Source organism: Salmo trutta, chromosome 27, assembly GCF_901001165.1.
Source record: "Salmo trutta chromosome 27, fSalTru1.1, whole genome shotgun sequence".
Classification (NCBI taxonomy): Eukaryota; Metazoa; Chordata; class Actinopteri; order Salmoniformes; family Salmonidae; genus Salmo; species Salmo trutta.
The window spans coordinates 44707136-44724602 of NC_042983.1; the positions used below are offsets into that span (position 1 = coordinate 44707136).

Sequence of the window (17467 nt, forward strand, 5' to 3'; positions counted from 1 at the left end):
ATTTCACTGTGAGGTCTACCTACACCTGTTGTATTCAGCATTTCACTGTGAGGTCTACTACACCTGTTGTATTCAGCATTTCACTGTGAGGTCTACTACACCTGTTGTATTCAGCATTTCACTGTGAGGTCTACCTACACCTGTTGTATTCAGCATTTCACTGTGAGGTCTACTACACCTGTTGTATTCAGCATTTCACTGTAAGGTCTACTACACCTTTTGTATTCAGCATTTCACTGTGAGGACTACTACACCTGTTGTATTCAGCATTTCACTGTGAGGTCTACTACACCTGTTGTATTCAGCATTTCACTGTAAGGTCTACTACACCTGTTGTATTCAGCATTTCACTGTGAGGTCTACACCTGTTGTATTCAGCATTTCACTGTGAGGTCTACTACACCTGTTGTATTCAGCATTTCACTGTGAGGTCTACTACACCTGTTGTATTCAGCATTTCACTGTGAGGTCTACTACACCTGTTGTATTCAGCATTTCACTGTGAGGTCTACTACACCTGTTGTATTCAGCATTTCACTGTGAGGTCTACTACACCTGTTGTATTCAGCATTTCACTGTGAGGTCTACACCTGTTGTATTCAGCATTTCACTGTAAGGTCTACTACACCTGTTGTATTCAGCATTTCACTGTGAGGTCTACTACACCTGTTGTATTCAGCATTTCACTGTGAGGTCTACAACTGTTGTATTCAGCATTTCACTGTGAGGTCTACCCCTGTTGTATTCAGCATTTCACTGTAAGGTCTACTACACCTGTTGTATTCAGCATTTCACTGTAAGGTCTACTACACCTGTTGTATTCAGCATTTCACTGTGAGGTCTACTACACCTGTTGTATTCAGCATTTCACTGTGAGGTCTACTACACCTGTTGTATTCAGCATTTCACTGTAAGGTCTACTACACCTGTTGTATTCAGCATTTCACTGTAAGGTCTACTACACCTGTTGTATTCAGCATTTCACTGTGAGGTCTACTACACCTGTTGTATTCAGCATTTCACTGTGAGGTCTACTACACCTGTTGTATTCAGCATTTCACTGTGAGGTCTACTACACCTGTTGTATTCGGCGCATGTGACTAATAAAGTTGGATTCGATTTGAATGAGTGAGAGCGCGTTGCTATGGTAATCGGTTAACGTCGCTACAACGGTAACGGTATGGAGGAGGATAACGCTGCCGCGGCTCTCGACAATATTGTGACAGAATTTCATACCTACGAAGATTTCCTCGACTCTCAAATTACATCGTTGGACTTGTATTATCTCGAGGTAAGGCAAATGTGTTTTGATCAGTTGCTGCCAGCGTTTACTTTGCTAACGTTACGTCGCTACAGCATCTAAACACTAGCGATAGATTAACACAGCTTGTCATATGCAGTTGGCATTACTTGGTGGACATTGCTATTGTGACCCCCTTGCGCAATGCAAAAAAGTCTCGTACCAAAGTTGTATGTAGTGTACCTTGAGACATGTTTGTTGTGGTAGTGAACATCATCCGGCGGTAGGTGGCAGTATAGGCCTTGACTTCAGCGAGTCAGTCATTGGTACATTCATTGAGGAACAAAGTCAAATGCTGTGTTCGTATACCCATACGAACATACTGTATACTACATGCTTAATGAGTATATACTATTAGTTCCTTTTAGTAACGTTATACTGTTGGGGCAGCAGGTAGCCTAGTGGTTAGAGCGTTGGGCCAGTAACCAACAGGTAGCCTAGTGGTTAGAGCGTTGGGCCAGTAACCAGCAGGTAGCCTAGTGGTTAGAGCGTTGGGCCAGTAACCACCAGGTAGCCTAGTGGTTAGAGCGTTGGGCCAGTAACCAGCAGGTAGCCTAGTGGTTAGAGCGTTGGGCCAGTAACCAGCAGGTAGCCTAGTGGTTAGAGCGTTGGGCCAGTAACCAGCAGGTAGCCTAGTGGTTAGAGCGTTGGGCCAGTTACCACCAGGTAGCCTAGTGGTTAGAGCGTTGGGCCAGTAACCAGCAGGTAGTCTAGTGGTTAGAGCGTTGGGACAGTAACCAGCAGGTAGCCTAGTGGTTAGAGCGTTGGGCCAGTAACCAGCAGGTAGCCTAGTGGTTAGAGCGTTGGGCCAGTAACCAGCAGGTAGCTTAGTGGTTAGAGCGTTGGGCCAGTAACCAGCAGGTAGCCTAGTGGTTAGAGCGTTGGGCCAGTAACCAGCAGGTAGCCTAGTGGTTAGAGCGTTGGGCCAGTAACCTGCAGGTAGCCTAGTGGTTAGAGCGTTGGGCCAGTAACCAGCAGGTAGCCTAGTGGTTAGAGAGTTGGACCAGTAACCAGCAGGTAGCCCAGTGGTTAGAGCGTTGGGCCAGTAACCAGCAGGTAGCCTAGTGGTTAGAGCGATGGACCAGTAACCAGCAGGTAGCCTAGTGGTTAGAGCGTTGGGCCAGTAACCAGCAGGTAGCCTGGTGGTTAGAGCGTTGGGCCAGTAACCAGCAGGTAGCCCGGTGGTTAGAGCGTTGGGCCAGTAACCAGCAGGTAGCGTAGTGGTTAGAGCGTTGGACCAGTAACCAGCAGGTAGCCCAGTGGTTAGAGCGTTGGGCCAGTAACCAGCAGGTAGCCTAGTGGTTAGAGCGTTGGGCCAGTAACCAGCTCGTAGCCTAGTGGTTAGAGCATTGGGCCAGTAACCAGCAGGTAGCCTAGTGGTTAGAGTGTTGGACTAGTAACCAGCAGGTAGACTAGTGGTTAGAGCGTTGGACCAGTAACCAGCAGGTAGCCTAGTGGTTAGAGTGTTGGGCCAGTAACCAGCAGGTAGCCTAGTGGTTAGAGCGTTGGGCCAGTAACCAGCAGGTAGCCTAGTGGTTAGAGCGTTGGACCAGTAACCAGCAGGTAGCCTAGTGGTTAGAGCGTTGGGCCAGTAACCACCAGGTAGCCTAGTGGTTAGAGCGTTGGGCCAGTAACCAGCAGGTAGCCTAGTGGTTAGAGCGTTGGGCCAGTAACCAGCAGGTAACCTAGTGGTTAGAGCGTTGGGTAGGTAACCAGCAGGTAGCCTAGTGGTTAGAGCGTTGGGCCAGTAACCAGCAGGTAGCCTAGTGGTCAGAGCGTTGGACTATTAACCAGCAGGTAGCATAGTGGTCATAGCGTTGGACTATTAACCAGCAGGTAGCCTAGTGGTTAGAGCATTGGATCAGTAACTGAAAGGTTGCTAGATTGAATCCCTGAGCTGACAAGGTACAAATCTGTCGTTCTGCCCCTGAACAAGGCAGTTAACCCACTGTTCCTAGGCTGTCATTGTAAATACGAATTTGTTCTTAACTGACTTGCCTAGTTAATAAAAAATAAAAAAAACGGTGTCCTTTCAGTTGAGCGTAATATGCTTGTCTACCGGAAGTTGATGCCATTGCAACGCAACCTCTTCCTAGTGTAACAGTATAGCTTCCGTCCCTCTCCTCGCCCCTACCTGGGCTCGAACCAGGGACCCTCTGCACACATCAACAACTGACACCCCACAAAGCTTCGTTACCCATCGCGCCACAAAAGCCGCTGCCCTTGCAGAGCAAAGGGGAACAACCACTTCAAGGTCTCAGAGCGAGTGATGTCACCAATTGAAACGCTATTAACGCGCACCCCGCAAACTAGCTAGCCATTTCACATCAGTTACACTAGCTTGTTGGCATTAACACATTACTGGCTAGACATCTTACTACTTTGGGTGTGTTGGTAAATTCATTCTAGAGTGCCAGAGTGTCCTCTGGGCGATTGTAAATTCAAAGCTAATATTCACTTTAAAGTGTGCCTTGTTTCAGCACCACCTCCCAGCTTCAATATAATATTCACTTTAAAGTGGGCCTTGTTTCAGCACCACCACCCAGCTTCAATAATATATTCACTTTAAAGTGGGCCTTGTTTCAGCACCACCACCCTGCTTCAATATAATATTCGCGTTAAAGTGGGCCTTGTTTCAGCACCACCTCCCAGCCACAATATAATATTCACTTTAAAGTGGGCCTTGTTTCAGCACCACCACCCAGCTTCAATATAATATTCACTTTAAAGTGTGCCTTGTTTCAGCACCACCTCCCAGCTTCAATATAATATTCACTTTAAAGTGTGCCTTGTTTCAGCACCACCTCCCAGCCACAATATAATATTCACTTTAAAGTGTGCCTTGTTTCAGCACCACCTCCCAGCTTCAATATAATATTCACTTTAAAGTGGGCCTTGTTTCAGCTTCACCTCCCATTGACAGTTGGGTCATTCCTAGGCAGAGAATGTTTATGTTAAATGACAGTGATTAGGATCATGGAAACACCATTTATTTCCTGAAAAGGGGCTAATTTTTATCTGTCTAATCAATCCAAGAAAAAATAAAATAACAGGGCTAAATTAGTTTATAGGGCTGAATTAGTTTATAGTTCTAAATTAGTTTATAGTTCTAAATTAGTTTATAGTTCTAAATTAGTTTATAGTTCTAAATTAGTTTATAGGGCTAAATTATACTGAACAAAAATATACACGCAACATGCAACAATTTCAAAGGTTTTACTGAGTTACAGTTCATATAAGGAAATCATTCAATTTAAAGAAATACATTTAGCCCTAATCTATGGATTTCACATGACTGGGAATACATATATTCATCTGTTGGTCACAGATACCTTTAAAAACAAGTTAAGGGTGTGGATCAGAAAACCAGTCAGTATCTGGTGTGACCACCATTTGCCTCATGCAGCGCGACACATCTCCTTCACATAGAGTTGATCAGGCTGCTGATTGTGGCCTGAGGAATGTTGTCCCACTGCTTTTCAATGGCTGTGCAACGTTTCTGGATATTGGTGGGAACTGGAAAACGCTGTCGATCCAGAGCATCCCAAACATGCTCAATGGATTACATGTCTGGTGAGTATGCAGGCCATGGAAGAACTGGGACATTTTCAGCTTCCAGGAATTGTGTACAGATCCTTGTTGACATGGGGCTGTGCATTATCATGCTGAACCATGAGGTGATGGTGGTGGATGAATGGCACGACAACGGGCCTCATGATCTCATCACGGTATCTCTGTGCATTCAAATAGCCATTGATAAAATGCAGTTGTGTTGGTTGTCCGTAGCTTATGCCTGCCCCATACCATAACCCCACCTCCACCATGGGGCCCATACCATAACCCCACCTCCACCATGGGGCCCATACCATAACCCAACCTCCACCATGGGGCCCATACCATAACCCCACCTCCACCATGGGGCCCATACCATAACCCCACCTCCACCATGGGGCCCATACCATAACCCCACCTCCACCATGGGGCCCATACCATAACCCCACCTCCACCATGGGGCCCATACCAGAACCCCACCTCCACCATGGGGCCCATACCATAACTCCACCTCCACCATGGGGCCCATACCAGTACCCCACCTCCACCATGGGGCCCTCTGTTCTCAACGTTGACATCAGCAAACCACTCACCCACATGACGCCATACAAGTTGTATGCTATCTGCATTTGAAACCGGTATTAATCCCGTCAATATTTTTGACTGTCCCGTTTTCTAGATTTAAAAAGAAAAATCTTTAATTTTCATCCCTGTCAAAGGGGGTGGTATTTGTCAGTGAATATGAGAAATGTCATAAATTCAGCCCCTAGGCCTATAATGCTATTTGTTTAACAGCTTCACCAGTAGATGGGACTAATGACTATTGCTGAGAAGTTACACAACGTTCAGTTGAATAGCCGTGTCGTGCTAGAACACCTGTGTCTACAGAAGGTAGAACACAACATGTATCTAACCTGGTTATCAACCCTGGACAAACAATATCAAACTCTATCACCTCCCTTTCAGGTGTGGACCCACTGCAGTCAACACAGGTCTAGGCTAAACCTGCACAGTCATGACTTGTGTAGCTATTGATTAAGTGTGTTGTTGCCAATGGTTTTTCTATGGACACTTTACCAGAATTCTGATGTTTGATAGTATTTAGACCTAGGTTAGTCAAGTGTACATTTCTGAAAATCTAACTAGGGTTTTTCCCCACAGTCAGGTATTTAGAGAGTTGGTATATTGAGGTTTTTACATTATGATATTCAAAATGTAACAAAAAATGAGGCCCAACTCTCTAAATACATTGCTGTGGTTTGCCCTATAACATCTATGCCAACAGGAAACCCCCGACAAACCAGTCAAAAGTTTATTTAGATAACATTTTTGGTTTGAGTCCATTCAGCAATATAATCCCAGTTGTTTAAAACAAGCAAATCAAGTTTGAATAGCGGAACTCGGAACAGTCAAATGGACTCAGTCAATGAGCGTTGACATGACAACGGATGAAGACAGTGAACACCACGTCACTGACAGAATAAAGCTATTTTGGAAACAATAGAACTAATTTGCTTGGAATGGTTTGACACATGAAAGGTGATGAGGCTGGATGAGGACAGGCTGGATGAGGACTAGCTGCCTGAGGACTGGCTGGATGAGGACTGGCTGGATGAGGACTGGCTGGATGAGGACTGGTTGGATGAGGACTGGCTGCTTGAGGACTGGCTGTATGAGGACTGGCTGCCTGAGGACTGGCTGGATGAGGACTGGCTGCTTGAGGACTGGCTGCTTGAGGACTGGCTGGATGAGGACTGGCTGGATGAGGACTGGCTGCCTGAGGACTGGCTGCCTGAGGACTGGCTGCCTGAGGACTGGCTGGATGAGGACTGGCTGCTTGAGGACTGGCTGCCTGAGGACTGGCTGCCTGAGGACTGGCTGGATGAGGACTGGCTGGATGAGGACTGGCTGCCTGAGGACTGGCTGGATGAGGACTGGCTGCTTGAGGACTGGCTGCCTGAGGACTGGCTGCCTGAGGACTGGCTGCTTGAGGACTGGCTGCTTGAGGACTGGCTGGATGAGGACTGGCTGGATGAGGACTGGCTGCCTGAGGACTGGCTGGATGAGGACTGGCTGCCTGAGGACTGGCTGGATGAGGACTGGCTGGATAAGGACTGGCTGCCTGAGGACTGGCTGGATGAGGACTGGCTGCCTGAGGACTGGCTGGATGAGGGCTGGCTGGATGAGGACTGGCTGCCTGAGGACTGGCTGGATGAAGACTGGCTGCCTGAGGACTGGCTGCTTGAGGACTGGCTGCCTGAGAACTGGCTGGATGAGGACTGGCTGCCTGAGGACTGGCTGGATGATGACTGGCTGGATGAGGACTGGCTGGATGAGGACTGGCTGGATGAGGACTGGCTGCCTGAGGACTGGCTGCCTGAGGACTGGCTGGATGAGGACTGGCTGGATGAGGACTGGCTGCTTGAGGACTGGCTGCCTGAGGACTGGCTGCCTGAGGACTGGCTGCCTGAGAACTGGCTGCCTGAGGACTGGCTGGATGAGGACTGGCTGGATGAGGACTGGCTGCCTGAGGACTGGCTGCCTGAGGACTGGCTGGATGAGGACTGGCTGCTTGAGGACTGGCTGCCTGAGGACTGGCTGGATGAGGACTGGCTGCCTGAGGACTGGCTGGATGAGGACTGGCTGCCTGAGGACTGGCTGCCTGAGGACTAGCTGCTTGAGGACTGGCTGCCTGAGGACTGGCTGGATGAGGACTGGCTGGATGAGGACTGGCTGCCTGAGGACTGGCTGCCTGAGGACTGGCTTGGCTTAGCTTAGTTCGGGTAGTAGAATGACATGTGGCACAAGCCTTGATCCAACAAGCCACAGGCCTGGGTTGAAGTTGAAAGGAGAGCTCTGTTTAGATGCCTGGGCATGGTGATGTGTATATATCAAGCTATGTCCTTACCACAGATTTCACCACAAGCATGCTGCCTCCCTTAACCTAACTCCATAACCTCCGTTATGCGCACACACACACACACACACACAAACACACACACACACACACACACACACACACACACACACACACACACACACACACACACACACACTATATTTTTTAAAATCTACAATTCATCTTTAGCAGACTGTCCATTATGTTTTGCATTGTCTGCTCCAGCCTCCAATCAAAAAGAAGCTCAACGTGTGTGTGTGTGTGTGTGTTTATATATGTGTATAGTGGAGGGGGTTATTAGTGGGTCGTCCCTCCCTCCCTGTCTGTCTGACTGACCAGATCTCTTTTCATTGCTCCACCTGTCTGTCTGACCAGATCTCTTTTCATTGCTCCACCTGTCTGACTGACCAGATCTCTTTTCATTGCTCCACCTGTCTGACTGACCAGATCTCTTTTCATTGCTCCACCTGTCTGACTGACCAGATCTCTTTTCGTTGCTCCACCTGTCTGTCTGACCAGATCTATTTTTATTGCTCCACCAGGATGAGGAGTTGGCTCGCCAGCTGGTGGAACTGGGCTACAGGGGCAGCGGAGAGGTCTTGAAGAGGGAGGAATTTGAGACCAGGAAAGCAGCTGCAGAGGCCTCCAGGCTCTCCAAGAGGAGCCAGCAGAAGTAAGTCAGTTAGACAGTGAAGCTATCTGTCAATTAGGGGCCACAGTACTCTCCAAGAGGAAGGCATTGTCTGACTGTCAACTGGTGGCCACAGTGCTCTCCAAGGGGAAGGCCACAGTGCTCTGCAAGGGGAAGGCCACAGTGCTCTGCAAGGGGAAGGCCACAGTGCTCTGCAAGGGGAAGGCCACAGTGCTCCCCAAGGGGAAGTCCACAGTGCTCTGCAAGGGGAAGGCCACAGTGCTCCCCAAGGGGAAGGCCACAGTGCTCTGCAAGGGGAAGGCCACAGTGCTCTCCAAGGGGAAGGCCACAGTGCTCCGCAAGGGGAAGGCCGCAGTGCTCCCCAAGGGGAAGGCCACAGTGCTCTCCAAGGGGAAAGCCACAGTGCTCTCCAAGGGGAAGACATTGTCTGTTTGGGCTTTTGTCATTGTGTGTGTTTTGTACTTACAGTGCTGGATTTGACTTCATTGTAGAAAGGAAAATGTTGTGATGATTTCAGCTTGATACGACATCTGCAGCGATCACGATCTCGGGGAATGAACTACAGGTTACAATTTCCAAAACGAGAATTTCAACACCACAATACATTTGTACATTTAATCAAAACAAATGCAATTCTCATTTAACAATCTCAACATTAGACTCCTAAACTTCCCTAGCGACACCAGGGAATCAAGACGCTGGGAGTTCTAACAGGTTAATAAATTAGGATTGACCTAATTCCCGTGGAGACCCGAGGAACCTCGAGTTAACCAACCCTGTGAATGCAGTAGGTATCTTTTATGTTTTTATACTTCAACAAAGAAGTTAGGTAAGACGGAAGCTTGTGTAGTAGAGTTTAGTAGACCAAATGGGAATAGTGAAGTGATCCAAGGGGACTTTAATGAGGACCAGCTCACCCTTTTCATAAAGGATGCAGTGATGCGTATTAAAACTGTTACCTGTGATGAAGTGAAAGGCTGTATTTTAGATGGCATCCAACTGGTTTAAGAGTAGCGAAAGGCATTCTGGTAAATGGTGTCACCATTGTCAAGAACTGACCGGAAAGTTGACTGTACTATCTGCTTCATGCTGTTTAGGAAGATACAAGATCTATCTCTGAAAAAGAAGCCCACTATAAATCTGAGCTTTTTTAACTAGCTCAGCAGTATGTTTAAAAAAAAACAAAAAAACTTTGATCCTTGTCAATCCAAATGCCCCGATTTATTTATAGGCGGCAACCCAATCTATTCGAGAACCAGAATTCAAAAGGCACTCGCACATCTGAGCAATCTTATTGCAGGTGCATGACAACCGTTGAACAAGATGTAGGAAAAAGGAAACCTGCGCACTGCTCTTGATAGTATCACTGATATTTAATAAGCTTTACGTATCGGCCTCACGGCCTTCGTCAGAGCTTTACGTATCGGCCTCGCGGCCTTCGTCAGAGCTTTACGTATCGACCTCAAGGCCTTCGTCAGAGCTTTACGTATCGGCCTCGCGGCCTTCGTCAGAGCTTTACGTATCGACCTCAAGGCCTTCGTCAGAGCTTTACGTATCGGCCTCGCGGTCTTCGTCAGAGCTTTACGTATCGGCCTCACGGCCTTCATCAGAGCTTTACGTATCGGCCTCACGGTCTTCGTCAGAGCTTTACGTATCGGCCTCACGGCCTTCGTCAGAGCTTTACGTATCGGCCTCACGGCCTTCGTCAGAGCTTTACGTATCGGCCTCACAGCCTTCGTCAGAGCTTTACATATCGACCTCACGGCCTTCGTCAGAGCTTTCGAGAACCATACAATTAATAAATATGTAGGACATTCTTGTGAGAACTAGAGAACAACATGTATTTAGTCTTGCCCACATTAAGTAGAAATTGTAAACTAACCAGGGCTTTCTGGAAGGCAACAAAATCAGATTGCAGCTCTAACAACGTCTGGTCTACAGTTGGGGCAATGGCATACATAACAGTATTGTCTGCGTACAGATGAATATTACAAGTTTTAACCTCACTAGGGTAGTGGGCAGCATTCGGAATTTTGGATGAAAAGTGTGCCCAAAGTAAACTGCCTGCTACTCGGGCCCAGAAGCTAGGATATGCATATAATTGGTAGATTTGGATAGAAAACACTCTAAAGTTTCCGAAACTGTTAACATAATGTCTGTGAGTATAACAGAACTGATATGGCAGGCGAAAACCTGAGGAAAATCCATCCAGGAAATGCTTTTATTTTGAAATGGCTGTTTTTCCATTGAAAGCCTATCCACCATACAAAGACTTAGGACCCAGTTTACGATCTCTATGGCTTCCACAGCATGTGGCCAGTCTTTAGGTATTGTTTCAGGTAAGTGATCAATTTTATTGCTATTTCTGACTTTTGTTCCTCCTCTTCTTGGCTGCTAACTGTTTGTAATGATTTGTCTGCTGGGCGCTGTTCTCAGATAATCGCATGGTTTGCTTTCGCCGTAAAGCGTTTTTGAAATCTGACACAGCGGTTGGATTAACAAGAAGTTTATCTTTAAGCTGGTGTATAATATTTGTATCTTTTATGTATGTTTATTATGAGAAGTTCGGTTTTGTTGAGTTTCACGCTCTGCAATTTCACCGGATGTTGTTTGAGATAGTGTTTTACTGAACAAAACGCGCTAACAAAACAGAGGTTTTTGGATATAAAGAGGGACTTGATCGAACAAAACGGACATTTATTGGGTAACTGGGAGACTTGTGAGTGTAACCATATGAAGATCATCAAAGGTAAGTGATTACTTTTATCACTATTTCTGACTTTTGTTACTCGTCTACTTGGCTGGTTACTGTTTGTAATGATTTGTCTGCTGGGCGCTGTTCTCAGATAATTGCATGGTTTGCTTTCGCCGTAAAGCCTTTTTGAAATCTGACACCGTGGTTGGTCTTCTTTTCTCCTCTCCTCTGCAACTCTTCTTCTTTTCTCCTCTCCTCTGCAACTCTTCTTCTTAGTACACTACTTCCTCTAGTACACTAAGGACCAGGGGAAGAGTTGACAACATAGTGCACTACTTTCTGTTGTTCACTAAGGACCAGGGGAAGAGTTGACAACATAGTGCACTACTTTCTCACTATGTTGTCAACTCTTCCCTGGGTCCTTAGTGCACTACTTTGTCTTGTATACTATGTTTTTTGTCAATATACCTGGTAAAATAATGGTTCATAAACAACTGTAAGGGGGGCCTTATAAAATCAGTGATCCTCCCCCCCAAAAGGATGTTTGATATTTTCCCAAATAATGTTTTATTTTTCCTGGTTTTAGATTTTTTGTTTTTGTTTTTCACTCGCAAAACTACAATTGTTCATAGAGATATAACGAAGTTGGATGTTGACAAACGTTGATCCACAGCATCCCAAACATGCTCAATGGGTGATATGTCAAATAAAATAAATGTTATTGGTCACATATTTAGCAGATGTTATTGCGGGTGTAGTGAAATGCTTGTGGTCCTCACTCCAACAGTGCAGTAATATCTAGAAATTCACAACAATACACACATCTCAAAGTAAAATAATGTAATTAAGAAATATATAAGTCGAATTGACTAGAATACAGTATATACATGAATTGACTAAAACAGTACGTAAACATTATTAAAGTGCCCAGTGATTCCATGTCTATGTACCTAGGGCAGCAGCCTCTTAAGGTTGAGTAATCGGGTGGTACCCGGCTAGTGACAGTGACTAAGTTCAGGGCAGGGTACTTGGTGGAGGCCGGCTAGTGATGGCTGTCTGATGGCCTTGAGACAGAAGCTGTTTTTCAGTCTCTCGGTCCCAGTTTTGATGCATCTGTACTGACCTCGCCTTCTGGATGATCGCGAGGTGAACAGGTCGTTGCTCGGGTTGTTGATGTCCTTTATGATCTTTTTGTCCGTTCTGTGACATCGGGTGCTGTAGGTGTCCTGGAGGACAGGCAGTGTACCCCTGGTGATGCTTTGGACAGACAGCACCCCCCACCTGGAGAGCACTGCAGTTGTGGGAAGTGCAGTTGCCGTACCAGGCGGTGATTACAGTCCGACAGGATGCTCTCAATGGTGCATCTGTAAAAGTTTGTGGGGGTCTTAGGGGCCAAGACAAATTTCCTTAGCTTCCTGAGGTTGAAAAGGCGCTGTTGCGCCTTCTTTAGCACACTGTCTGTGTGGGTGGACCATTTCAGTTTGTCAGTGATGTGTACGCAGAGGAACTTAAAGCTGTTCACCTTCTCCACTGCGGTCCCGTTGATGTGGATGGTGGGCGTGCTCCTTCTGCTCCTGAAGTCCACGATCAGCTCCTTCTTTTTGTTGACGTTGAGGGAGAGGTTATTTTCCTGGCACCACTCTGCCAGGGCCTTCACTTCCTCCCTGTAGGCTGTCTCGTCGTTGTTGGCAATCAGGCCTACCACTCTTGTGTCATCTGAAAACTTGATGATTGAGCTGGAAGCGTGCATGGCCACGCAGTCCTGGGTGAACAGGGACCACAGGAGGGGGCTGAGCATGCACTCTTGTGGTGCCCCTGTTTTGAGGATCAGCATAGTGGGGGTGTTGTTTCCTACCTTCACCACCTGGGGGGTGGCCCGTCAGAAAGTCCAGGTCCCAGTTGCACAGGGCGTGGTTCAGACCCAGGGCCCCAAGCTTGGAGGGTACTATGGTGTTGAATGCTGAGCTGCAGTCAATGAACAGAATTCTTACATAGGTATTCCTCTTGTCCAGATAGGATAGGATAGGGCAGTGTGCAGTGCGATGGCGATTGCATCGTCTGTGGGGCGGTATGCAAATTGAAGTGGGTCTTGGGTATCAGGTAAGGTGGAGGTGATATGATCCTTAACTAGCTTCTTAATGTCACGTCCTGACCATAGTGAGTGTTATTTTCTATGGTAGAATAGGTCAGGGCGTGACAGGGGGTTTTTGTCTGGGTTTTGTATGTCTATGTTTTGGTTCTAGGTTTGCATTTCTATGTTGGTGGTGTTTAGCATGACCTCCAATTAGAGGCAGCAGGTTGTCGTTGTCTCTAATTGGAGTACCTATTTAAGTTTAGGTTTGTCCCACAGGTGTTTGTGGGTGATTGTTCTTCGTGAGGTTATTGTTCCTCCAGCGTCACGGTTTGTTGTTTTGTTTTTACTTGTAGTGTTTAATTGTTGCATTCGTTGTTTCACTGATTTTAATAAAACATGTGGAACTACGGAAACGCTGCATCTTGGTCCGCTCCTTCAAACTGCCGTGACACTCAAAGCACTTCATGATGTCAGAAGTGAGTGCTACGGGGCGATCGTCATTTAGTTCAGTTACCTTTGCCTTCTTGGGAACAGGAACAATGGTGGCCATCTTGAAGCATGTGAGGACAGCAGACTGTGATAGGGAGAGATTGAATATGTCCGTAAACACTTCAGTCAGTTGGTCTGCGCATGCTCTGAGGACGTGGCTAGGGATGCCGTCTGGGTCGGCAGCCTTGCGAGGGTTAACACGCTTAAACGTCGGCCACGGAGAACGAGAGCCCACAGTCCTTTGGAGTGGGCCGCGTAAGTTGGCACTGTGTTATCCTCAAAGCGGGCGAAGAAGGTGTTTAGCTTGTCCGGGAGCAAAACGTCGGTGTCCGTGACGTGGCTGGTTTTCCCTTTCTAATCCGTGATTGTCTGTAGACCCTGCCACATACGTCTCGTGTCTGAGCCGTTGAATTGCGACTCCACTGTCTCTGTACTGACGTTTTGATTGCCTTACTGAGGGCATAGCTATACTGTTTTGTATTCAACCATATTCCCAGTCACCTTGTCGTGGTTAAATGAGGTGGTTCGCGCTTTCATTATTACGCAAATGCTGCCATCTATCCACGGTTTTTGGTTTGGGTAGGTTTTAATAGTCACAGTGGGAACAACATCCCCTATACACTTCCTGATGAACTCACCGTGTCAGTGTATACACTACCGTTTAAAAGTTTGGGGTCACTTAGAATTGCCCTTGTTTTTGAAAGAAAAGCAATTTTTTTGTCCATTTAAAATAAATGACTATTGTAAATGACTTTTGCAGCTGTAAACGGCAGATTTAAAAAAATAAAAATAAAATGGAATATCTACATAGGTGTACAGGGGCCCGTTATCAGCAACCATCACTCCTGTGTTTCAAGGGGATGTTGTGTTAGCTAATCCAAGTTTATCATTTTAAAAAGCTAATTGACCGTTAGAAAACCCTTTTGCAAATATGTTAGCACAGCTGAAAACTGTAGTTCTGATTAAAGAAGCAATAAAACTGGCCTTCTTTAGACTAGTTGAGTATCTGGAGCATCAGCATTTGTGGGTTCGATTACAGGCTCAAAATGGCCAGAAACAAATGACTTTCTTCTGAAACTTGTCAGTCTATTCTTGTTCTGAGAAATGAAGGCTATTTCATGTGAGAAATTGCCAAGAAACTGAAGATCTCGTTCAACACTGTGTACTCCTGCCTTCACAGAACAGCGCAAACTGGCTCTAACCAGAATAGAAAGAGGAGTGGGAGGCCCCGGTGCACAACTGAGCAAGAGGACAAGTACATTAAAGTGTCTAGTTTGAGAAACAGAAACCTCACAAGTCCTCAACTGGCAGCTTCATTAAATATTACCCGCAAAACACCAGTCTCAACGTCAACAGTGAAGAGGCGACTCCGGGATGCTGGCCTTCTAGGCAGAGCTCCTCGGTCAAGTGTCTGTGTTCTTTTGGCCATCTTAATCTTTTCTTTTTATTGGCCAGTCTGAGATATGGCTTTTTCTTTGCAACTCTGCCTAGAAGGCCAGCATCCCGGAGTGATGTACCTCGCCCACACGAGGTAACTGTACCTCGCCCACACGAGGTACAGTTAGAACCGGGATTCATCCTTGAAGAGCACACTTCTCCAGCGTGCCGGTGGCCATCGTGGTGAGCATATGCCCACTGAAGTCAGTTACGACGTCGAACTGCAGTCAGGTCAAGACCCTGATTAATACGACAACCACGCAGATCAGGTTTCCTGAGACAGTTTGTGCAGAAATTCTTTGGTTGTGCAAACTCACAGTTTCATCAGCTGTCCGGGTGGCTGGTCTCAAATGATCCCGCAGGTTCAATTCTCTGGCAATAGTTCTGGTGGACATTCCTGCAGTCATCATGCCAGTTGCACACTCCCTCAAAACTTGATACGTCTGTGGCATTGTGTTGTGTGACAATACTGCACATTTTAGAGTGTCCTTTTATTGTCCCAAGCACAAGGTGCACCTGTGTAATGATTATGCTATTTATTCAGCTTCTTGAAATGCCACACCTATCAGATGGATTATCTTTGGAAAGGATAAATGCTCACTTGCAGGGATGTAAACAAATTTGTGCACAACATTTTGAAAGAAATAAGCTTTTTGTGCGTATGGAAAATCGGACCAACACTTCACATGTTGCGTTTATATTTTTGTTCAGTGTACTTTTGGAATTGTTTGGCGAGCTACTCATAGGTGGGCTGCGAGCTACTGGTAGTAGGGAACCCTGTCCTAGATAAACCCAGGCTACTGGTAGTAGGGAACCCTGTCCTAGATAAACCCAGGCTACTGGTAGTAGGGAACCCTGTCCTAGATAAACCCAGGCTACTGGTAGTAGGGAACCCTGTCCTAGATAAACCCAGGCTACTGGTAGTAGGGAACCCTGTCCTAGATAAACCCAGGCTACTGGTAGTAGGGAACCCTGTCCTAGATAAACCCAGGCTACTGGTAGTAGGGAACCCTGTCCTAGATAAACCCCAAACCCAGGCTACTGGTAGTAGGACTCCTGTCCTAGATAAACCCAGGCTACTGGTAGTAGGACTCCTGTCCTAGATAAACCCAGGCTACTGGTAGTAGGAACCCTGTCCTAGATAAACCTCCAAACCCAGGCTACTCCTGACAACATTTCCACTAGGCTACTGAGGTAATCCTAGATAAAGCATTGTGGTTATGGCTTGTTTGATGACAAGCTGATACAGACTTACGATAAGAATCCTCTTTTCCACACACACACACGAACACACACACACACACACACACACACACACACACACACACACGTTTTTTTCAGGTATCCAAACATTTACTTGCTGGGTGTTGAATTTGATTGAAGTCTTAGATGCTTATCCAACAGGCTATGTCTAGGTATAAGGTGTGTTTTCATGCAGGTGTGTGTGTGACCATCAGACACCAGTGAAATTGGAGCTCTCCCCCCGTCACACCTGCAGACAGGAGAGCCGCTGTCTGAGATATCAGTCCCCCTCTCTTTCATCTTTCAGGGTCACATACATGACATAGATCTGGAGAACTGTTGGAGAGGGATTTAATATCGGGCTATTGTACCACATTCTCTCCTTTATCAGCGTCAGATCACACAGCAGCATCTAGTTTTATCTCAGGGCTCTTTGGAGAGTGTTGAAGAGCTGTAGGAAGGTGTCCGTGTGCCCGGGTGCCCGTGTGCCCGTGTGTCCGTCCGTGTGCCCGTGTGTCCGTGTGCCCGGGTGCCCGTGTGCCCGTGTGTCCGTCCGTGTGCCCGTGTGTCCGTGTGCCCGTGTGCCCGTGTGCCCGTGTGTCCGTGTGTGTATGTAGGAACTAAGAAAGTTTATCTAGTTTTCCAGGGACATCTGACAGGTGGTGTTTGAGCTTTTGAAGTTGGCAACCTATGGCCACCTATGGCCACTGGCCATTAATGAAGTCATTCCTCATGGGATCTTGTTTTATTTCCCAAAACAGTGTTTCCCAAACAGTAGTAAAGGAAAAGGCCCAGTGTGCTGCTTGAAAGGACCTTTTATTGGCCACTTGCAGTCAACAGAACAGCCGTTATTTTAAGCCTGCTGCATCCCAAATGGCACCCTATTCCCTATATAGGGCACTACTATAGACCAGAGCCCTATTCCCTATATAGTGGTACTACTATAGACCAGGGCCCTATTCCCTATATAGTACACTACTATAGACCAGAGCCCTATTCCCTATATAGTGCACTACTATAGACCAGAGCCCTATTCCCTATATAGTACACTACTTTAGACCAGAGCCCTATTCCCTATATAGTGTACTACTATAGACCAGAGCCCTATTCCCTATATAGTGCACTAC

At 46.7% G+C, this 17467-nt stretch overlaps 1 protein-coding gene across 2 annotated transcripts in view; it reads left to right on the forward strand.

Annotated features, from left to right (window-relative positions):
- Nucleotides 1–1177: 1177 nt before the first annotated feature.
- cfap299 (cilia and flagella associated protein 299) overlaps nucleotides 1178–17467 on the forward strand; it is a 268942-nt gene continuing 252652 nt past the window's right edge. For both annotated transcript variants that reach the window (XM_029718086.1, XM_029718088.1), the window contains exons 1-2: nucleotides 1178–1291; nucleotides 8294–8424. In XM_029718086.1, the coding sequence (XP_029573946.1) occupies nucleotides 1181–1291; nucleotides 8294–8424 (242 nt within the window). In that variant the 5' untranslated portion in view covers nucleotides 1178–1180. The remainder of the gene's footprint in view (nucleotides 1292–8293; nucleotides 8425–17467) is intronic.